Raw genomic sequence first — 26,031 nt, forward strand, 5'->3', positions numbered from 1 at the left:
TTAGTATTTTTCAGAGCTGTGTTTCCACCTATGAATTTATATTAGGGACAATAGAAAATGTTTTTGTCTTGACATTTTTTAAGTAAATAATAACTATAATAATAAAAATATTGGATCCTTTGGATTCTCGGTGTTGTCGACTTTATTTTTGTTATTGTTTTATTGAGAATTGATGTATGGCATCTGCATGTGTTTGACAAAACATGTGTCTAACCATATCTAAAGTAAGCGTGTGTTCTTTTGATATACTTATTTTTTTAATTATTTGAAACTTAAAAAAAAAACTTTAAAAAATGTATTAATTATTTTGTGGTTTTTGGTGTTTAGTTTTTGTATGCATGGTCAGCATTGAGGGGAGACTAACACATTTCACTTCAGCACTTTCTGTGTTTTTTGTTGTTGTATGTTGTTAACCTTCTTATTCAAGAGTCAAGTAATGCCACATTGAAGCTTATTTAAAGGTAAGTATTATATATGAACGACATACATTTAAAGGCAAAATTATTCAGCCTCCTTTGAAATTGTAATTCTTTTTTAAAAATATCCCAAGTGATGTTTAACAGAGCAAGAAAATGTTACATTTATATTTCTCATAAATTTATTTACTTAGTTAAATCTTTAAATTGCAATGTAAGCTGAATATTAGTATCTTGCAAAATAACTAAGAATGTGTTTTAAAAAATATCTTCCCCTTTAACAGCACTTGCATACATTTTTGCAGTGGCTCAATGAAGTTGACTGGGAAACTTCAAATAAAGTAAAGTAAAAGTGGTATAAATTAAAAAGTTAAATAAAGTAAAAGTGGTATTTCTAGAATAAATGCTTTCTTAAATATATGTATACATTATTTGCTTTGTTTTTATTATTCCTACAGGTTTGGAGCAACATGAGGATCAGTGCTGACCAGTTATTTATTTGTTTTGAAAAACAAGACCTCTCTGGACAGAAATTTTAAATATGCACTAATCGCTCGCTTTTTAAAATCTCTAATCATCTTGTTTTATCCCACTCCTTTTCGCAGCACCATAAGACCGAATTTCACATGTTCAACCATATTGTGCAGACCTGTGGCCCTCGGTAATATGTAAGATATGTAAATGTTTGACACCTGTGCTATATACACTTCAGGTGTTGTTTATTAATTTAACCTTTTTGTTTCATTATAAATAGAAAATCTATTCATATCTGCTGATTTCTTTAATGTTGTTTGTCATTTTCTGTTGTATATTTGTTTGCTGCCAAAACAATAAAAATAAATTTTTCTGAAGAATTTATCACTCTCAACTTCAGATTTGAATTTCTAAGAGACACTTTGAATTTCAAAGAGAGCTTGTAAACAGGGCAACACGGTGGCGCAGTAGGTAGTGCTGTAGCCTCACAGCAAGAAGGTCGCTGGTTCGAGCCTAGGCTGGGTGAGTTGGCATTTCTGTGTGGAGTTTGCATGTTTGTGTGGGTTCACGTTCGTGTGGGTTTCCTACGGGTGATGATTTCCCCCACAAGTCCAAAGAAATGTGGTACAGGTGAATTGGGTAAGCTAAAAAAAAATGTCCGTAGTGAATGTGTGTGAATGAGAGTGTATGGGTGTTTCCCAGTGATGGGTTGCAGCTGGAAGCGCATCTGCTGCTTAAAACATATACCGGATAAGTTGGCAGTTCATTCCGCTGTGGCGACCCCAGATTAATAAAGGGACTTAGCCAAAAAGAAAATGAATGAATGAATGAATGAACTTGTAAACATTATAATTTAACATAACATATTTATAAGAATATTTATTAGCAAATAAGCTGTCAGTAAAACAGCTATGGGGAAATATGTGAACAATTACACTAAAAGGTGTAATGAACATGGCCGATCAGACACATAATTATTTTGCTTTATTCCACAAATGGTACACTATCAACCTCTCCTACCCAGGAAAAGACTGGATGTTCCGTGTGTAATACAATTCCAAGGTATTTACGACACAAAAGGAATGGACACACAGAGACCTGGTCAAACTTCCATACACTCCTTGCTTAAGACTTATGCTTTAAACTTTATTCTCTCTTTATGTGATATCATGTGTATTGCAGCAAGTCTCTTGCTCATGTATTAATATTATGGTTTTAATGCTTCTGCAATCAATGTTTAACTTTACCACAGCTAAACAAGATCATAGATTGTTCATGTTTGATGTCCCTGCAAAGCTAATTTGGTGTACTGAACGATTGTTTACATTTTATGTTAATATTTGTGCAACATATTAACATTTTAAAAAACTTTAAACATTTTTGCATAAGCTTAAACCCAGACTGCCTACGCAAATCACCATGCTTCGGAACAAAAGACTGTAAAACGTGCCTCGGGGGACTTTTCATTGGTCAATTCTGCTGCTGGGGGTGGTTATCAGACCACCCTTATAAAAGCTGGTAGCCTAAGGCCACCGCCCAGACCAAAACCCATACTAGAATCCAGAAGAACCCCAGGAGAACACCTAAAGAACTCCAGGGAGCAGCTGTGGACTTTGACAAAATAGGTCTACCGCACAGCTCAGACATTCCCATCCCCGATAACTTACTTTCTTTTCCTTCCGTCGAGATTCTGCTCAAGTTTAGTGTGCCGTGAAATCAAAAGTCAACACGACTAGTTTTTGTCACCTCAACTGAAAATCCAGACTCCACCCCACTCCAAGCCTCGTGAGGACAAAGAGCTGACCACCAGCTAACCACGTGGCAACATTAGCTCAACAGAGGGAGTTCTTCACATCACAAAAGGAACTGAAGTTATGCCTCCAGATTACCACTGAACTGGTGTAAATTAAATGTAACCCCTAAAGAAACAATAGAAGGGTTTAAACTGATTATTTTTGGTTTGCTTGGTTTGGTCTTAAAAAATCTGAGGTTTTTCCATCCTTACACTCGCTCAAACTCTTATTTTTCTTTATTTACTCTTTCTACAACCTGTATGAATGCATGTTTGTGTTAAGAGTAAGTTTCTGTTAGTCAATAAAGTTTCATTTTGTATAAAGAAAGGTGCCAGTGCATATTTATAAATCTAATGTCTTAAACTTCAATCTTGTCACCCTGCTTAAACACAAATGTGTTTTTATTTTTGATAGCAATAGCTGTAATTGAAGTCATATTCGTTTGTTTGTATTTAAAGAGTCATATCTTATGAAGCTCCTTTCAAATTAATCTTCAAATCACATTGAGCTAATTCATTACAAGGGTGATTTACCATGTCCAAAGCTTGTTCTCCCAAACATTTTCAGTAAGAGGCTACAGAGCTCCTTTTGAAAATAGTTAGTCTGGAGCCCAGCCGCAATACCTATCATCAGGTTTTATTGTGTTTCTTGAGGGTCAGAAGGTTGAGGTTTACTCACACAGCTCCTGCAAGCTGATCTCTGTTACATCCACCCCATAAAAACACAGCAACGCAGCAGCAATATACCCACCATCAGGTCTACTTACCCAATCACACTAACAAGGACCACAGCCTTGTGTCAGTCACACAGCACAGCCTATACAACATACTATGAAAACATCAGTACGTTCTATGTATTTGTTCTAAACATGCAGCTAGTTTAGATGTGAGGACACATCAACATTGTGGAAATACACAGAGCAGGGGTTTGGGAAAATTACATTAATTAATATGTTAACTGCTACCCTGATAACAATATCTTGGCTTATTAAAATATTTGCAGCTTAGGGCCAAATAAAAACAACAGTCCATAATTATCATGTTCCTCAAGGAGTGAAGGAATGAAAAGATAAGCAACTCACACAGGCTGCGAGAACTCTGGAGGCTCGTCGTTGACATTGGCCATTCGGAGACGCACAGTGGCTGTGCCAGTGCGAGGAACCTCACCCTTATCCACTGCCATCACTACAAATTCATACAGGTGGTTTTGCCTCTCGTAATCCAGAGGGCCTGCTGGGAATATGGTGCCATGGGCTGAAATGATGAAATCTGGGCTAAGCGTGTAGTATGTAATCTCTGCATTCTGCTCCGAATCACAATCGCTGGCTGATACTGCAAAACAGAGGGAGAGAGAGAGAGAGAGAGAAAAAAAATACAGGAGGTGGGTATTAAAACATTAAAAGTTGCACTACAGAGAAGTGCAACATCAGCTAATAGGATCAATCTTTATTTGAGCTTCCCAGTGTAAATAGCTCGGGCATCGGCTCTTGTCAAATAAACAAACGGAATGGTTATACATGACTGGCAATCAAAAGATCCCAAGCAGGAGTCTTATTGTATCTGACAACTACTGTAAAATGCAATGGAGTTCAATAAGGTGTGAGCCTGTTTCAAATGTACTATGAATAAGGTGTTGCATACACAGTAGCTGCTTTGGACATCAACTCAACCATTGTCGACAAAAGAGGTAAACATTTCCCAAGCTGAGGTCTGGTTTTACTGACTCTGCAATTTGGAAAATCAACAATTTCTGCTGAATAGTATATATCCTATTTAGAGTTGTACTCTATGTTATAAACCGCATTACGGAATGGATCAATTGCATACACTGATTACAAACTATATTAAAGACAACTGGATGGAAGGATGGATGGATGGATGGATGGATGAATGGATGGATGGTCTATCAAGCGACAACTATGTAATAGCCAATAAAGATGTTTGGATATACATTGTTGTACATTTAATTACTTCCAACATGTAGGACAGTGTAAACAAATGCTAATTTCATCAGTAAAAACTGTTTGATATAAACAGAAACTTGACAGGTTTGCTGTGGCAGTAACTGTGCTGAATATGTGCACTCCAATGTATTCATTTAATTAATGAACAGTGCGATGCAGCAGATAACAAAAAATAAATAAATAAATAAATAAAAAAGTAAATAAATGTTGGTCAGTTTTTTTTTTATCTTTCTGACTACATTTTAGTCCTGTCTTTTTTGTAAACAATAATGTGTAACTCATTCATTAAATGAGCAGATCAGTGCACATGCATTCATAGTTTTGCTGCTGTTGACTGACTTACTGACCTACCAAACGACGCCCCCCCGCCCTTCCGTAAACCCAACCAATAGTATTTTAAAAAGCAAAGATTAATCAACCTACCCACTTCCCTAAACCCAGCTGCAGTGTTTTAATAAACAATCCAGCATGATTTTTTCCACATTCTCAGATTTTACTACTTCACCGGACTAAAACCCCATCATCGAAGTCAACTCTGCACTTCCAGCCTGCCGACGTACGTGTCGAGCTACCAGACAAACTTGTAACAGCGGAATAGCTGTTCGCATGCAGGTAAGCAGTCAGCTAGTAAGCGCTAAAAGGAATGCCATCATACCGGCCTGTAGAATTTGTTTTAAAGACAAAATGCAGCATATGCAGCTCTGGTTACATAATTCGCGATATCCAGAAACATATTTAGGGCTAAGTTTTCAGAATGAGCCTGTGTTGAAAATCAGAGTCCAGAAATAGTACCACATACAAGTTCATACAGTGCAAATGTAGAACATTGTAACTCATATATTGATTCATGCATTTGTTTGTTTCATTGTGTTTGTGTCTATTCATTCATTCATTAATTCATTCATTCATTCATTCATTTTTATCTACTTTTCCGGGGCTGGGTTGCTGTGGCAACACTCTCAGGAGAGAACCCCAGACGTCCCTCTCCCCAGACACTTCCTCCAGCTCCTCCAGGTAGATCCTGAGGTGTTCCCAGGCCAACCGAGAGACATAGTCTGTCCAGCATGTCCTTGCTCTTCCCCGAGACCTCCACTCGGTGGGACATGCCTGGAACACTTCCCTAGGTAGGCGTCCGAAACAGATGCCCGAGCCACCTCAGCTGACTTCTCTCGATGTGGAGGAGCAGCGGCTCTACTCCAAACTCCTCTCAGGCGACAGAGCTCCTGACTCTATCTATAAGGGTGCGCACTGCCACCCTCAAAAGAAACTCATTTTGGCCGCTTGTATCCGAGATTTTGTCTTTTCGGTCATGACCCAAAGCTCATAACCATAGGTGAAAGTAGGAACAACTGACCGGTATATCGAGAGCTTTGCCTTTCGACTCAGCTGCTTCTTCTTTGTGTCTATTTTAGTCATAAATTCAGTTATTAAAATTATCACATCTTCTAGTAAAATAAAGCCTCATTCACACTATGAGCGACTCGCAGTGGCAAAGCAACAAGTGACCGTTCATTTCAATGGAGACCGAGCTACTTCCGGCGACCTCCGTCTATGCAACAGTGACCGTTGGTGACCAGGTGAGCATGTCGAGCGATGCAACACATTTGAGAACCCATCAACTTTATGCAAATGAAGAGTGAAGAGTGAAGAGAGCCAATAGGAGCACCAGTACAGCTCATGTGATCCTCTCTCAGCTCACTCAGAGGCCGGTTGTATTCTCAGTACTGTAGACATACACAGACCTGATTGCAGCAGGTCGCCACCCAGAGTGACAGACAGCTACAAAGTTGTTGTTAGTGTGAATGAGGCATAAGTCAGTACACCCACCTCTGACTGATTCTCTAGTTTCTTGAAACAGTTTGCGTAATCCTACTTGGATTAATCTTGCAGTTTACTCTCAATCAGGGCCTTCCAACTACACATACAATCAGCCTATTGGAAGATCCCACACCCAACTCAATTCCATCTACCCCAAACACTGCAAAATAGGAGTACGATTAAAAGATTAAAACAAACAATTTCAATTCCATACTTATTCCCAATCTACATAAAGCTGAAGTACACCTCTTAAAATAAAATCCCGGAAACCTCAGCCATTACGAGTGTAACTGTTCCCACAGATGTTTAAATTATAAATTGTCCATCACATACATTATACATGCTTGGTTGGTAGCCACATTACTGTACAAATGATTCTTGAAAAGTAGTCTTTCTTCTGTTCTCCTGGATAGGTTTAAGTGGAGCATGCAGGATATTTCGTGCTGGGTAGAGATAATTGTTATGAAGCCCACACAGACGGGTGTGCAGATGCTAGCTAGTATGCACCTGCTAATCAGCACATCTGCTGTACACCTCACCGCATCACCTTTCCAGTTCTGCCAGGAGTTTCTGCGTTAAGCTCTCAAAATGTCTGCCAAGACCTGTTATTCTCCAAAGCACAAGGGCTTTTTTTTTTTTAAATAGCAGTCCCTTTCCAGTGTGTTTGTTTGTTTTGTCCTCTTTTGTTTGGTGTTGTGTCTGCATATGCATTCTGTCTGTCATTGTCAATTGTTGCTGTGTTCATCATTTCATTCCTGCGGTGCTTTGATGCCAGCTGTGGTTGTCTTAAACAATTCCTTGCAGATTTAGTTATGTCTGACAAAAGTGCAACTGATTTTTGTCCATGAAAATATATACATTTTAATTAAATATTTAAAATTGAACCAATTATTAAAAATATATACAATAAGATGTATAAAAAGACGTTGTAAAAGCCCGACCTCCATGAAACAGCACACTTCAACAGGTGTACTATTATAAAAATAGCAATTCAATCTCACAGCAATTCAGAACTTTTTGATTTAATAGCTAATTCGTGTTAATTATTTTATCGCATTTGAACCAGTGTTGCCAGATTGGGTGAATTCCCACTGACTTGGCTGGTTTTGAATTTGATAGTGCGGGTAAAAAGTGGCATAGGTGGGTTGACAAACTTTGAGTGGCTTTGAAATGTAAATTTTATATGCAACTTATTTTACAAAACATAACTGTGTGCTCCTACTCCATTCAGTTAGTAGTGACAAGTGCATAGCGCAAACCATGTGGGCCCACCAGCAAGAGGAGGTGAAGGAAAGCTGTATTAAAATCTGACTCCCCTCTGGATCACTCACAGTTAAACTCACAGCAGTTTATCATAACACTATTATCGATTATAATTTTATTCCCGCAATTAACACCAAGAACAAACACAGAAGTGCTGTCTGATGGACAAGCAGCATCTAATTATGTTCAAAATAACTTTAAATGCCAAACAGGATGATTTTTTTTTACCCCATTTCGAAAGTAAAACATACTCTAACAGGTAGTGTAATCTACACAACAATAAGTGCAGTATGTGGGTGAGAGGGGGCAATGTTTCAATGTGATCCGGTTATGTTGTGGTTTTGTTACTGCGGGTGTTGTTTGCTGTATGGTTAAAACATTATGACAGTTAAGTAACTAGGTTAAAATCTAATATTTTTGGCGTTTTTTTTTTTTGTTTTTTTGTGCGTTTGGGTGCATTTTGGACAGCTTTTGGGTTGGAAAAAGTCATTTATAACTGGCAACACTGATTTGAACTTTTTTAGTCAGAATTTCTCATCAACCAATGAGGGATAGGGTTAGGGTTAGGGTTTGAAGGCATGACCCCTTAAAAAATTTAAATAAATAATAATCATATAAATTAAATTATTAAATCATACAAATACATAAAAATTAGCCTCATCTCCAAACACGTAAAATAGTTACAATTCCTCATGAAATCAGACTGAAAATTTGTGAATCAGTATATATATATATATATATATGGCTTGCTATTCTCCAAAACGTCAGGACGTTATTAATAATAGCAACTTTGCAGAGTTTGTTTGTTTTGTTATCTTTTGTTTGGTGTTGTGTCTGCAAATGCAGTCTGTCTGTCATTGTCAGTTGTTGTTGTGTCCATCATTTCATTTCTGTGGTGTTTTGATAGCAGCTGTGGTTGTCTCAAGCATTTTCTTGCAATTTTATTTTTGTCTGACAAAAGTGTCAAGTGATTTTTGGCCATGAAATTTAGATTTTTGGACATTTAATTTTAATAATATAAATGAAACCAAATAAATACATACATACATACACACACACACACACACACACGCAGACACACACACACACACACACACACACACACACACACACACACACACACATATATATATATATATATATATATATATATATATATATATATATATATATATATATATATATATATACATACATACATACATACATACATACATACATACATACATACATACATACATACATACATACATACATATGAATATATATATATAAATATATAATAATAATAATAATAATAATAATAATAATAATAGATACATATAAAGATATATAAAATCAAATGAATACAGTGCTCAACATAACTGAGTACACTCCATTTCGAAAATGAATATTTTTAACCATTTCTTAAAAGTAATATAGCAATATAGCAATGTAAACAGATATTAAAATAATATTTTAGTCATTAAACATATTGAGAAATTGAAAGATAATACAATTAAATTTAAGCTAAAAATAATTCAGCCTACAAAATTTCAACAAAATTTTTCATTTTTTTGCTTCACTTGATTTTTCCTCTTTTTAAAATTTGTATTTAATATTATTCTATTACATATATTATTGGATGTGCTAGTTTTTGGACCGTTATCGTATGTTATTTTGTTAGATAAGCTCCAGAATTGGCTTCAGTACTGACTAATCTAATGTATATGCACAAATATAATATTGTTTAAAAATATGAATTTAAAAGAGAGATTTGCGAGGGGTGTACTTACATATGCTGAGTACTGAATGTACAAATTAGCCACTTTTCTGACAATATATAAAATAGTTACATTTTCTCATGAGTTTTGGCTGAAAGTTTTTATTTTTAAATCAGTTTTTTATATATCTTCCAGTATGTTAACTAGCTCAGTTACATTCTTAAATTGTTCCAAGACCTGCTACTCTCAAAAGTATCAAAGTGCTATTAATAATAGTAACTTTGTTTGGTTCTCATTTGTTTGGTGTTGTGTCTGCAAATGCAGTCTGTCTGTCGTCGTCAGTTGTTGTTGTGTCCATCATTTCATTTCTGCGGTGCTTTGATAGCAGCTGTGGTTGTGTAAAACTTAATGAGAATATGAAAGCTGCTCTTATCATAGCCGAGGGCATGTGTCTTCCATTCTGTGTGCTACAAGTGCACTCTCAGGAGTTAGTGCATAGACTCTAGATTCAATGTGCAATTTAGACACATGAAAGGGCACATCAGGGGAGAAGTGCTTCAAAGGTGGTGTTAAACAGAATGATAGAGGAAGAAAATAGCATCTTCTAGCCTTGTTTTCTCTGTGTGCGAGAGAAACAGACTTTGTCCATAAGGGCCATACTAGTCTCAAATGCCATGGCTACTGGTTGCATACAGACTGCCCATGCTTTGTTTGATGCTGGCTGCTTGCAAAACCACAAAATCAACTTTGATGGTTTTACTAACTACACTCAAAAACTATGTTTGCTGGTTGATCAAACTTCTTACTTTAAGCTGAAACAGCCCAATTCTTGAGTTTTCTTCACAACAACTTAATTGTTTTATGTTAAATCCACTTAAACTTGTAAAAACTAATACGTTAACTTAATTATTTTATGTTGTCCCTACACAAATGAGCATTTTTTATAGTGTATGATGGTCAAGGTGCACAATGACAACTGCACAGCTCACTGAAAAAAAATTATGTCTGCAATTATTTTAAATGTGTTGAATTTAAAGAACCAAAAAAAAATAAATTTAGTTAAAAAGCTTAATTTGTTTGTTTAAATTCAGCCCAAATAAATTGATAACAACCACTTAACTTTAAAAAATTGTGTAAATCGAAGGAATCATCTTTGAATTACTTTTTTTTCAGTGCTTGCTAATGATTAAATAATGACATATTTAGTTTGATTTTTAGAACAAAATATTATATAGAAATGCACTAAGAAACATATGCCTTTTTTGTATGGCTGTTTGTAATTCATAATATACAACCTCAGCTAAAATATTCAAATGCTTCTCATCATCAAAAGTGAAATAATAACAGAAATATTCATTATACTTAATACTTTTTTCAACATTAATTTTAAATAAACAGTTTTTATTCCTGAAAGCACTAAGGTAAATTTCAACATCAATTACTACTGTTTTTACATGATCCTTCAAAAATCATTGCTGCTTAACAGCTCAAGAAAAATAGATTTTTTTATCATTAGCTTTGTAAACAGTTTTGCTGTGTAACTGAAATTTTAAAAATGTCCATTTCCGCTAACATTTGAGCGCTGTTGAACACGTTCTTCAACACCACTGATTTGACATTGTGTTCATGAGCTCAACAGAAATAATTGTGATTGGCCATGAAGGTCATCAGTTCACCAAACTCACCGTTGTTTACTGAGTGCAAACACAGATACAAGGACACTGGAGCGTTTTAAAGTCACATCGTCAGCTGGTTTATTTATAAGTTTGGTGAACTGATGACCTTCACGGCCAATCACATCTGTTTTTCAGTCATTTCTGTTGAGCATGTGGACAAACGGAAATGAACATTTTAAAAATTCAGTATTGATTGGTACCGAATTCCAGTATCATGACAATCCTTCTATGTATGTATGTATGTATGTATGTATGTATGTATGTATGTATGTATGTATGTATGTATGTATGTATGTATGTATGTATGTATGTATGTATGTATGTATATATATATATATATATATATATATATATATATATATATGTATGTATATATATATATATATATATATATATATATATATATATATATATATATATATATATATATATATATATATATATATATATATATATATATATATATATATATATATATATATACATATATATATATATATACATATATTGTGACCATGTTATTCTTTTTTTGAGGATTGTTTGATGAACAAAGCAATCAAAAAATGAAATTAAAGCATTTATTTGAAAGTTATTTTTCTTCATTGTCACTTTTGGTCAATTTGATGTGGTTCCACTGGGGTAGAGGGAGAGAGGGAATGAATGAATTAATTAGTTAATGAATGAATGAATGAATGAATGAATGAATGAATGAATGAATGAATGAATGAATGAATGAATGCATGCATGAGTGTATGAGCTAAACATACAATTTTACAGTTACAATCCCTGCAATTTGAAAACTAACTATTATTAGTAATATTAGTAGTATTTGATTAACTATAAGCAAACTATTAACTATTAGCTTTTAGCTCAAAGTATTAAATTGCTGCTTATAGTAAGATAATAGTTGCCTTTAGGTGTTGTGGTGTAATTAGGCATGTAGAATAAGACCATGCTGTACTTTATAATTACTAATATACAGCCGATATAATAATAATAATAATAATAATAATAATAATAATAATAATAATAATAATTAATAATAATAATAATAATAATAATAATAATAATAATAATAATAATAATAATAATAATAATAATAATAATAATAATAATAATAATAATAATAATAATAAGCAGGTAAAATGCAAATAGTTAATATTGGAAATTTGAACTTAAAATAAGTTGTGAAGAGTTTGTCTTGAGCTAACAAATATGTTACTAAAAAAAATAATACTGGTCCTAAACTTTTGAATAGATGAGATGAGATGAATGAATAGATGGACGAATGGATGGATGCATGGATGAATGAATGAATGAATGAATGAATGAATGAATGAATGAATGAATGAATGAATGAATGACAAAAAAGTCAATCAAACATACTCTATGAACAAAAAATGCATACACGTGAATGCACTAGTAGTAAGACATATGCTCTCTCTGGAAACAACACACTAAAACTTAAGTGCCATCAATAAGTTATCTACTTAGCGCAATCTAAAACTAAGTGAGAAAAAAGAGGGATTGAACAATGTTGTACAACCGCAGTGATCTTAATTTTTCAGCAGCCTAGTTTTCCCAAGGACAGTGTCTAGATGCTTTTTTTTTGTTAAATATTGAAACAAGTTTAAATTTATCAGAGTACAGATACATATTTTATAATCAGCACTCTAACTAGTATTTTACAAATGTTAAATGATATATAAATGTCATAAAAATCTTTAATTTTGCTGTAAAAACTGTTCCACATGCATACATACATACATACATACAGAAAAAAAGAAAGAAAGGAAGAAAGAAATGTATTCATTCATTCATTCATTCATTCATTCATTCATTATCTTTCAGCTTAGTCTCTTATTTATCAAGGGTCGGCACAGCGGAATGAACCACCAACTATTCCAGCATGCGCTTTACACAGTGGATGCCCTTCCAGCTGCAACCCAGTACTGGGAAACACCCATACACACTCTCACACACACACACACACACACACACACACACACACACACACACACACACATACACTACGACCAATTTATACTCATACTCTACGACCAATTTAGTTTATTCAATTCACTTACACCACATGTCTTTGGACTGTGGGGGAAACCAGAGCACCCGGAAAAAACCCATGCCAACATGGGAAGAACATGCAAACTGATATGACAACTGACCCAGCTGGGACTCGAACGAGCAACCTTTTTGCCACCGTGCCGCCAAGAAAGAAATTAATGCATCATGTATTTACTTCATTAAATATTTATTCCTTCATTAAATATTTATATCTATTAAATTAATATAAATATCATAATATCAACATTTTTTTTTGCTAAAATCTTCTTTTGTAAATTAATTCACTGTGGTTTTTTATTAAATTAATTGCAAATGCACAGCGAGGAGCTGTGGGTAAAGATCTATGGTGCGTTGATGTGCAGGTCCAGAGTCTTACCCTGCAGGAGTGACGTTGCGGTCGTGACTGTCTCTGGGACACCGTCTTTGCTATAAATGGACTGCAGGAACTCTGGAACGCAGTCATTCTCGTCTGTGATGATCACTCGCACCTGTGAGAAACAAGGCGAAAAGAAGCCGGAAGGCACAAAAATAGATGGGTGAGAATTTAACACAACAAATGGGCAGATCACAATATCTTGCTTCATGAATTATTATTGGTAACTTAACACATCACCGACTCAAGAAGGCTGCCTTTTCATGAAAGCCTTGCCAAAAAATCTCATTTTAACAAGCAATGAAGGCCATGTGCTATCACTCTACATTACCATCGTCCTGTTTTATCTTGGCCTTTCCTCAATGCAGATTATTTAGTGTCAAACAGTTTTGCTCTTACATAACCAAGCATCTGCGGCTGAAAATACAGCAGTTCTGAAGGAGCGCAGAATTTGAACACAAAAGTTCAAACATCCTCCAGTACCACATGCTATAGCTCTTTCACAATTTGTTCCAAAAGCATCAGGGAAGCTGAAAGAGGCACCTAATGCCTCCCATAAGACTGAATTAAGCTGAAAAGTTGCTGTCTGGAGGAGGAGAAAAAAAAAAAAAACTGTGTGTGAGTGCTTTTGGCCTGACACTGTTGCAGAAGCTTCCCGGCAGTTGCTAAGTGACTTTAATAACCTACTCACTTCAATTTCAGAGACTGGATAGATGAAAATAGACAGACCTAGTCAAAAATGGTCAAAATTGTGACAACAGTTCACAGTCAACAATGTTAGTCAGATTTTAAGCATGATCAGAGCTCACATTTCCAAAATTACATGAAATAAAATGCCTTTGTATTAGATGGTGTCAAAAAAAAGAAGAGCTGCAAGACAAGATCCCTGAGGGAAAGTTGTGTGATCTAAGTAACTGTCCAAATCACTTTTATATAGTTTGCTTTAAGTGGATATAAGGAACAGCTTTCATTCTTATTATTCTGTTGGTAGTGAAACTAATAACCAAAAGACACTGTTTAAAAACAGAGATGAAACAACTGATAGAATTTGGGAACACAATGATGATTCAATTTAGCCCCTCTCAAAAATTGAAATTTGAAAATGATCACTTTATTGAATGGGCATTATCAGTGGTTATTAGCTGATAGATATGAGCCAGTAGGGGTCTTCTGCGCCTACTTGTAGGCTCAGAAGGCTGTTATCATCCATCCACAAGGTTAATCAGCTATACTAATAGAGAAGACTCCAGATCCAGATCTGTTTTTACATTACTGTGACGGTTAGGTTTAGGGTTGGGGTAGACGTTAATAAAATACAATTAATGGGAAATTTAATAAATAATATAAATAATTCCCATGGTTAATTAGCTATACTAATAGAGAAGACTCCAGATCCAGATCTGTTTTTACATTACTGTGACGGTTAGGTTTAGGGTTGGGGTAGACGTTAATAAAATACAATTAATGGGAAATTTAATAAATAATATAAATAATTCCCATGGTTAATTAGCTATACTAATAGAGAAGACTCCAGATCCAGATCTGTTTTTACATTACTGTGATGGTTGGGTTTAGGGTAGTGGTTGAGGTAGATGTTAATAAAATACAATTAATGGGAAATGTAATAAATATTACAAATAATTCTCATTAACGTCTGGTCGCAGCCGTATGTGATCTATAACTGATGTGGATGGATGATAACAGCCTTCTGAGCCTACTAGTAGGCGCAGAATGCCCCAACCTCCTCATATTTATCAACTGATAACCACTGATAATGCCTATTCAATTGAGTGACAAAATTCGGCTGCTAAATTGCATATTCTGACTACGTTCATGAAAACGAAGATACTTTAGTTAATTTTATGAAGCATGTTTAAGTAATGTTGAAGTATATATTAAGCTTACTTCATTCTATGTATTAATAATATAACTGTAAGTAAACTTGAATACTGCTTGGGTGTAGTTAACTCAAAATTGACTGAAAGTTAATTCTACTGATTCGAAAAGAGTTTTGAACTCAGTGTTGAAGGTAATGAGTTAATTAAATACCTCATTGCTTCAACTTAAATGGAGTAAGTTCACAGTACTCATATAGATTATTTTTTTTACTCAAATGGTTTGCAGCAACAGGTTTCCTCAAATGGTTTGTTCACAGTACTCATTAGGATTAGTTTTTGAACTTAAATGTTTTGTTGCATTCAGTTTCCTCAAATGGTTTGAGTTACCTTAACTTTTTAGGTTTTACAGTGCGTCAACGAACAAGTAAAGACAAAATATTTTTCTGTCAGTATTAATCAAGGATATTTAAGTGCAATTTGAAATTTTCTTTTGTGATAAGTAGGCTGAAAGTATACTTTCTTACTTTTAGTTTAAAGAAGTATTCAAATAACACACTTGACAAAGCATTTTATTCATAAGGGCACTAATCAATAATATCTGAAATAGAGAGAGGATTTCTGTTTTAATATATTTGATGCACTTATACAGTAATAAACATGTTTAATACACAGCTCTGAGGCTCTTAATTTCCTTAAATTAATTATCTATTATCATATTGTACCCATTTGTAATTATCCATTTGTAAACTGATTTTCACTATTCACTTTAATACATACCAATAGCATTTGTATTAAAACTAAATTCACTGAACCAAATAAAGACTCTGGAAACAACTCGAGATTTAAATCGAATCAAAATGAAAACTAATTTGATTCATTGATAAAACCCAGAGGAATTCACACTTATGTCACACAAAAACACTATCATACGCAGTGAAGCTTTATTCTAAACAAACTTATTGTAACACGGTAAACCAGGCAAAGATTAAAACACGGCGAAACAAGACTAAGGAGAATACGTTGAATTGTCACTTAAACAAGACTCGGCCAGGGAAGTGAGTGTGTGTGCTGCTTAAATAGTGTGTGTAATCAGTCTTTGACAATCCTCAGGTGGTGCAAGTGTAATCAGTGAAATTGAGGAAGCATGTGTGTTTGTGAATGGAGTGCATGTATGAAAATGTAGTCCATGAATGGCGGATTTGTAGTCCATAGGTATTGTGAAACAGATCCAGCGATCTATAAAGTTACGATTGCTCGTGATCTTGACACTTATGTTATGGCATGTTTTATAGATTTTCTTTTTATTATTATTTTGATTGATTGTTGTGGAATGATGAACAAAAAAAGTCATGACAGCAAGTTCATTTTTGTTATTTGAACTTATCTTAAGTTCCTTTTTTAGTTATACAAAGTTAAATTAATCATTTTTCGACAGTTTGTTTAATGCAAGTTGAGATGATTAGAATAATTAACTAACATATATGGAACAAAGTCAATGTTTAGGATCTTTTTAGCAACAAACCTCAAAATATTTTCATTTATGTTTAACAGGAGAAAGAAACTCATTTAGGTTTGGATCAACCAAAGTCAAGAGTAATCGATGTCATTCTTTTCATTTCTGTGAAATGTTTAATTCACTCATCTTTTTAGAATCTATTTAGCAACACAGCTATATGAGTTAACACTAATACATGTTTACAATTTTAACAAATATAAAAGGTAGTAATAATAAAATTGACATTGACATTAGTATTTATAAATTAAAACTTTATTCATTTATTCAATTAATGAATGTAATATATACCTGCACCAGCAGACATACATTTGCTGACATAAACACTGCATCATAAAGATAAAGATTCGTTAACAGTTTTGCTTAAAAAAATAAAATAAATTCAATGCAAGTTGAGATTATTTAAAAATATACATATTTTTACAGTGTAGGAAAAAAAAACATCCGTTTTATATGCCTTTTAAAAATATTCCCAGGTTTTCCCTATCTGTGAGAACCCTAAATACTGTGACTAAATGGGCCAACATAATTAATGATTCAAAGCTTGCTTGTTTTGCACATTGTTAATTATATCATTTTAAACCGTGCTTTTAGTTAGTTTGTTGTCAGCAGGTGCTTTAACACAGGTGTTTAAGGTCTCAAAAACTTCAGGATGAGAGTAAGCTGCTTTGTGCCAGATAAACCAACAGGCAGATATCTCTTTGGACAACGTACATCTCAAGCGTGTCTGTCTTTGTGTCTGTTTTTTTGTCTGCATGGCCTCTTGCTCCCCATCTGCAGTTAGACACACTGTAGCCTGCATTGTTTTGTGACATTCCTGAACTAATAGTGGGGATTTTTGGCTGGCCCGCCTCAGGCCAGGACAGATGTATGGATCACTGAGCAGCCAGATCAAGTTGAGATGAGGCAAGACTGCATCCTCCAGGGGAATGTAACTGTAAGAGGCAGGAACGGGACTGCTGGCCATCTCTTTGATTTCAGCTAAATTGTTGCCCTAGCATCCCCTACAGTGCCACAACACTCTTGTTTAGCTTTTCCACTCAAAATGACCATTTCCTCAGTACAGGGCATACATATTGTGGATATTTTGCCTTAACTAAAAGAGGAGTTACAGATTTAAGGTTCAAATGATAAGAAGTTATTCATTATTAGTTTAAAATATAGATTTCTACATAACTGCAAACCCCCCAATGCTTAACACACAGACATCAATCAGTGAAATTCTGCAAATATGGACAAGTAAAATGACGCCTTCTTAACAACACCAAGCAACAACAAGCTGTGATGATCAAACAATAACAAAAATGCAATAAACAACAAAATAAAGTCAGCAAGTGGTAAAACAATACGATTATAACACCCTAGCCGCATAATTTATTCATGCTGCAATGCTGGGAGTTCGCAAATCAGCAATATCTCTCTGTATGAAACTGTTTATTCAGACAGCTGTGTTTGGCTAGTTGGGACAAGGGGAATTTTGCTGGTCTAATATGCAGTAGCTGCAGTATGACCCTGCTTTCAAAACAAAATTATTCCTCTTTAACTCTCTCTCTCTCTTTGTACAGTATGTCTTTATAATCATTATTGGATTAAAATATTAATGGTAATAACAAATAGATACATTCTTTGGATGATAGACAATATAAACATGATAGACAATATAAACAGTTGTTTATCTTGGTATCTTAAATCATCATTTCTCCATACATTTGCTATTGCAGTGAAAACTGACATACTGTTGAATTTACTTTGGCACAATGTTTCACTACTAAACATTACATTTTGAGCAAACAATCCCCTTTTATAAATTAAATTTTACTCTTGGAAGTAACAAAGCTATTCAACATAATAACCAAGAGATAATGTACCATGTTCCGAACTTTTTTAAGGTGGTCACATGACAGAAAATGATCAAATTAAAGAGAAAAAAGTTCAGCCAAAAAAAGAAGCTATTATTGAACTTTACTATTTTGCAGAATTGCTCATTTTCTTACTTTAGTTGAACTCAAAACTAACATACAGTTGAAGTCAGAATTATTAGCCCCCTGAATTATTACCCCCCACCCCCCCAGTTCATTTTTTCCCCAATTTCTGTTTAGAGAAGGTTTTTTCTACACATTTCTAAACATAATAGTTTTAACAACTCACCTTTAATAACTGATTTATTTTATCTTTGCCATGATGACAGTAAATAATATTTGACTAGATATTTTTCAAGACACTTTTATACAGCTTATAGTGACATTTAAAGGCTTAACTAGATTAATTAGGTTAACTGCAGGCTAGGGTAATTAGACAAGTTATTGTATAACGATGGTTTGTTCTGTAGACAGTCGAAAAATATATCTTAATTGGCTAATAATTTTTAACCTTAAAATGGTTCATAAAAAAATTTAAAACTGCTTTTATTCTAGCCAATATGAAACAAATAGGACTTTCTCCAGAAGGCTAATAATTCTGACTTCAACTGTATTTGAAACTGTCAAGCCAATGTTTAGGATCTTATTAGTAACATTGCTCAAAATATTTTAATTTATGTTTAACAGAAGAAAGAAACTCATTTAGGTTTGGATCAACTGAAGTCAATAGTAAATGATAACATAAACTCTTTTCTGTGACACCGCTAGCAGAATGATTTTCGGTGACACATCTTATTTTGCCACGTATTTTGAGAAAATGCTTTGAAGTTTTTAAAAAACTCAACGATACACTCAAATTTACTACCGTTTTGTCAATGTTTGGGATAAAAACATCCACTGAATTAAACTCGTTAATTGTCAAGTTCAAAAATGACGTCACTGATCTGGTGAAAAAAACAGTCAAAATGATGTATTTTCAATATAAAAGTAATTGTAGACTGGATTTCTTTTTTTAACCTTTTATCGTTTGAGAAAATCTAAATATGCATCTCAGCTCTCAGAACTACATGGAGTAAACAAAAACAAAGATTGTTTATGGTGTATTTGTGCACCATCAAATGTGGGTATAATGGAAGTCAATGGGGCAAAAACAGCCACCAACAGTAAATTATAGAGAAAATTTTTAAATCTAACAATGCATCAAATCCAATGCTGTTCACTTGTCCAAGACTGTGATAAAAGGTAAAAAAAAATAATAAATAATCCAGTCCACAATTACTTTTTATATTAAAACATACCTCATGTTGTCTGTTTTTTTCACCAAATCATTTGTGATCTTAGCAATTAAAGAGTTAAAATCCTGTAATTTTTTAACCATTTAGTAGTTTTGATCAAGACTGAGGTTGATTAACAGATTTATGCAAAAAGAAAAAGAATAAAATATTAATCTAATGCATTTTTACCGCAGTGTAATTTTGTGGATGTTTTCATCCCGAACATAATACAAGGGTAGTAAATTTGAACAGTGCACAAAGGTTAATCTCTTTACAATCTATTTAGCAACAGAGCAATAACAGTTTTAACACTGTAAATCTTCACAATTTTAAGAAATATAAAAGGTAGTAGTAATAAAATTTACTTATTAGTATTTATAAATTGTTTAAAACTTTATTCTTTTATTCAATTCATTAATTACATCTGCAACTGCACCACCAGACATCAATTTGTTGAAATAAACACTACATCATAAAGATAAAAATGTGTGAAATAAATAATAAAATAAAATAAAATAAAATAAAATAAAATAAAATAAATAAAATAAAATAAAATAAAATAAAATAAAATAAAATAAAATAAAATAAAATAAAATAAAATAAAATAAACTAACAAGAAACTTTCCAGTTAAAAGATGTTTAACTCTCCTGTTGTTTTAAAAATCTGAATATGGGAATGATGGAGAAGGTTGGGGCATTTTATTGATGAACTACAAAAAAGTGAACTGAAATTAAATATTGTAAATGAATCTGAGTTTTCTGTCACTCGATGGATAGAGGACTATGCAGAAGACACCGGAGAGCAAATCAAGGCAAAAACTAGTATAACTCCACTCTGTTATAAATGAGATTGTTTTTTGTTTTTTACTGTAATAAGTTTATTATAAATAAAAAACTGTATTAGTTATTATTAGTAATATTAAATTAGTAAGTTATTAATTAAAATTAGTAAGTAATTAGTATAAAATTTGTAATATAAAAATAGTATTAGTAACATAAAGCAATGTTTTCTAGTTATTTTAAAATTTTATTAAAAGAATTAGTAAATTACCCATGGCAACTATATTTACATCTGGCCCACTAGACTAAATCAAGTTTAGTTTTTGGCCCTTCATAAGAAAAGTTTGGGCACCTCTGATCTAGAGCATGCTCCAGTGTTTGTGTTCACCTACAACGCCAGCACTCACCTCAGCAGCACTACTCAGACTGTCCTGGTTCTCACTGGCCCTCACCAGCAGCAGGTAGCGGTGCTGATCGCTCTCATAGTCTATAGTGCGAGTCAGACTGATCTCCCCCGTCTCAGGCTGGATGCTGAAAAGACTACTGGGATTGATGAGCAGGCTGTACGTCACTGGCTGCTTTTGGAAGGACACCGCAGGAGTGACTAGAAAGCTGGGTGAGAAAAGAAAGAGACAGTGTGACTATTATTTTGAAAATGGTGTTACACAAGCAAGCAAGCATTATTGCCCTCATGAAATCAAAATTGATACTATTTATCTTTGTGTTAGCAAACATTGTTAATCTTGAGGTGAAGTTATCCAGAAAAAAGGGATCTTGGATATCTGAAAATCGTCATTAATTCTTTGTTTGACAGATTGGGGAGAATATCCCTAACCAGTTCTTTTAGACCATTAACTTCTATTCAATCTTTCAACTGGAAATATGTCACTATATTAAAGTCAGCATCAGTTCATGCCAACTTTAAATAAATATTAAATAAATAAATGAAATAAACTTATCAGTGCACCAAGGACATTTGAGCTCCCTTATGAGTTTATTCAAGTGTGCTATTACTGTACTTGTTTTAAACTTTTTAAAAAATAAGAGAGTATTTTTTCAGTCTACTTTTTAAGTACTTCGCTGAAACACTTCAGGTATACTTCTCAGAAATATACTTAAAATTGCACTATACGGCTTATGTTTGTTCATTGACATATACTAAAAACTACAATTATGTATTCTATGTACACGTCTTATACGATATACAATACATTCATGTTAATTCATTAATTCATTCATTCATATTCCTTCAGGTTATTCCCTTATTTATCAGGGGTCCAGCATGGGAACAATTCCAGCATATGTTTTACACAGTGGATGCCCTTCCAGCTGCAACCCATTACTGGGAAACACCCATATACACTCGTATTCACACAAACATACACTCAATTTTATTTACCCAATTCACCTCTTGCGCATGTCTTTGGACTGTGGGAGAAACCCACAAGGGAGAACATGAAAACTTCACACAGCAATGCCAACTGGTTCAGCCGAGACTCGAACTGGCAACCTTCTTGCTGTGAGGCAACAGTGCTAACCACTGAGCCACCGTGCACTTTACTTTACTTTACCCCATCACATTCTCCTCTGTTTTTTGAGACAATGCTTCAGCCTAGTCCTAGACTAAATTACATGTTTGAACTTTCTTAACAGAAAACAACATGCGATAACTCATCCTTAAGTTTGCAATCTCTGAGCTTAACAGTTAAAATGCTGAGCTTTACAGTTGTTGGGTTGCTTTTGAAACATTTGATGGAACTAAAATTTCATTATATATATATATATATATATATATATATATATATATATATATATATATATATATATATATATATATATATATATATATATGGTTTTAGTCCCTTCATACGAAAAAGTTTGGGTACCCCTGTTTTACATGAAGTATACATAAATACATATACTTCAACATTACTTTAGTATATTTCATTAAATTAAATAAACGTCTGGGTTTATTTTGTTTTTGTTTTTTGTAAGAGCTCATCTGGACATCCGTTTCACTCAAAGAAACTGGTCAAGGTTGAATGCAGTATATTCACATGCATTTAGTTACAATCACTTGCAAAGCAACTGTGAGTAATTGAGCGACTGTCTGTTGAGAAAACGATGTAAAATCAAATGGAAATTGATACAGCAGGAAAGAAATTTACCACAGGTTGATTGATCCTGTGGAAAATCACAATAAACAATTTGCTACCACAATTTATAGGACCAAAGTACATACAGCTCGGGTTAACAAATGCATGAAGGAAAACAGAAATTCTAAAGAAGCCAGTGGAAATGGAAAAGGTTTTGTTTTTTTCACATCAACAATGACAGATTGGATATCTCTCACTTAGAACAAAAAAATCCTCCATTTCGATTTTCATTGAAGGTGTATCTGTTTAACTGATCACTGTTATTATCACTTCCGTTCACATTGTTTCATACTCACTGAGTTAAAACATGACAAATGCTTAAACTATAGCATCTGCAAAAACATAAAACCCAGCAATTAAAGTATGTCAATGTAATTTTTATGACATCCAAGCATTATCAAAGAGAGCAAAACGCAAATATTTACAAACACAGTAAGCAGAGAGATCATTACAGCTGATTATTCTAACACTTAAGTAATCATTTGTATGGGGTAATGTTCAATTTACATATATTAAATCATAGCATTTGACAATGTGTGGTCTTACTCCTAACATGCACAAACATTTACACGTATGCAGTAACAATAAGATATAATTTGAAAGTGCTGACTGCATTTAAAATGCAAATAATGAACAAATTTATGGAATTTTATCTGGTGATACTTATTATAAAATCACATTTGTTACTTTTGAGTCATTCTGAATGATAACCTGAATGAAAACCTCATTTTTGGGTGACTTCAAGGTGACTTCAAACAGGGCTAATAAGGCAATAAGGCAACAAGACAACGTTCATTAGAGTACAAAGCTGGAAGGTTCTGTTTTGTACTTCTGTCATTCATTTCCAGGTATTCTGACACATTAAAGTAAATTTTAAAAGTACAATTCATCACAGTTTTTTTTTCCAAATGCTTACACACATTTTCAAATCAGTGTCACACACAATTCCTAAAACTGCTCACACAAAATTCAAAATGCTTTACATGTCCTTCAAAATGTAACACTGTATTCAAAATGCCATACACACATGCATCAACTGGCAAACCCTTCGTTCATAATAATAAATGTTTGGATATACTAGAGATCTGCGCAGATCACGTAGTTTGACCTGAACTACATGACAGCTTTACACATGAAGGTGGCTCACTGAATGAAACTGCACTCAGATTATTTAAAGTAATTTTTTTAATCTTATATTTTTCTTATGTCAGCGTCAAAGATTCACATGAACTTTGAGTGAGCTTTATATCATCAAACAGATGCCAGTTAGGTCGCTCCATGCAAATACCCCAGAGCAGATGCTAGCCGATCACGTTTACGCAACACTGGAAAGTAATGTGATTGGTTGTTGCTATCTGCGAAGCGTAGATTCTGACCTATAGGCTCAATTGTTTCTCAATATGCGTTCTTTAGCGATCTTGCGTCCTTGTGTTTTCATGTAACCTCATCATCGTCTGCCAAAGATCAGTTCCAAAACTCAAGACCGCAAGAACAGAGGACACGTAAAAGTTCCCAGATTTGTTCTTGATATCAAGGATGCATCGATGCAGACTTGAGCGCCGAACTCGCTCGAGAAGTCCCAGAACTCATTGCGGCTGAATAAGGAGGTGGGAAGAGCAGCATTTTATATAGATTTTTTTCGGAGTTCGGAGAAATAACTTATTAACCTCAGGAGCTTCCCTAAATGAGATGGTGAAAGTAAAACATAAAACATTGATAAAGGCATAAACACATTAAGGGTGTTTATTTGCTAAATATCGTATTAAAATCTGTTTTATTTGTATTGTGCGACGCATATTTGTAAGCTTTTTATGAATAGTATATATTGTGAAAAGTTGAAAAACATTAACTCGTATGAATTTTGTAATGCTTAAATAGTTTTCCATTAAAAATGTGTGAAGGTCATGTGACCATCAGGAAGTACCAGGGAAGGAAGAATGCAGCATCTCATTTCTCACAGGACGCGTTCTCTGTGGACACCCAAGTTCGTTCTTTCAAGGTAATTTGGCAAGACCGGTGTCCACAAGAATGTAAGTCCGTTCTCTGCATTGTTGGAATTGAGAAACAGCCATTTTGTGAATGAACCATGAAGCGCACAGAAACCATGAAGTGCGCAGCCGCGGAGGTGTGACAAACTTCACAGCATGTGTAAATATCATCCCTGGTGAACGAACGCGGTAAAGATGTGCAGTGAAGAGATGTTTGATAACCAAGATGAGCCAGTAACTATGAAAAATGCCCAACTTGAGCAGGATTTTGAGTAACTTTCTAGCCCGCATGATCATTGCAATAAAATATGTGCATGAGCAAGTCTCTGACAGTGTAATAAGGCTTAACGTTATAGTCTTTGTCTTTAGTGCATCCTGTTGTTATGAATAACTTCACATGAATCTGTGTGCTGAGGATGTATGCATTACTTATGAACTAAAATATCTGTTATTGTTACATTCTTAGAAAGTGCAGCGATCAATGCGTTGACTGGATTTATTTATCAGTAAAATTAGCCCGGGTGCTAATGTTTCATTATTAATGAGATTAAAGTTTTGACAGTGCATTTAATTTGCACTAAAATCAGTCATTGGTAATGTTGCATTGTTTTTGTCTGAGCATGTGAATGTATTCCTGCAAATAAATTGCAAATTGTGGCAAATCGCAAAACATTTGCATCTTGTGTTTTATTGATGATGTCACCACCGACTAGTTGACATCAACTTGACTTTGATAACATAAAAGTCAACTTCTATTAGATTAAGTCATTCAACCCTAGGATATCCCATGTACACTTATATGGTATATCCTGGAGAAGCTTCATGTGGGAATAGGGTGGACCTTCATACACTTTTCAGCATCAGGCTGAGGAGAATTCCTCTAATCTTTTTTTATGACATTTAGAATTTTAGGATAAGGTTATTATGTGGGTAGGTACAAAACTACAAGATATGATTTTTTATGTTTTATTATTATTTTTGGGGGGCCAGAACTGCCTTTGACCTATTTATATGCCTATACTGCAGTAAAAGAGTCATTGGTTAGTGATCAGTTATGGAATTTGG

At 34.0% G+C, this 26,031-nt stretch overlaps 1 protein-coding gene across 1 annotated transcript in view; it reads right to left on the reverse strand.

Annotated features, from left to right (window-relative positions):
* The window catches only part of si:ch211-186j3.6 (neural-cadherin), a 440,558-nt gene that overhangs the window by 253,855 nt on the left and 160,672 nt on the right, over positions 1 to 26,031 (reverse strand). The window contains 3 exon segments of the mRNA XM_056462007.1: positions 3,765 to 4,014; positions 13,562 to 13,673; positions 21,230 to 21,434. Of these exon segments, the coding sequence (XP_056317982.1) occupies positions 3,765 to 4,014; positions 13,562 to 13,673; positions 21,230 to 21,434 (567 nt within the window).

The sequence above is a fragment of the Danio aesculapii genome, chromosome 7 (assembly GCF_903798145.1).
Source record: "Danio aesculapii chromosome 7, fDanAes4.1, whole genome shotgun sequence".
Classification (NCBI taxonomy): domain Eukaryota; kingdom Metazoa; phylum Chordata; class Actinopteri; order Cypriniformes; family Danionidae; genus Danio; species Danio aesculapii.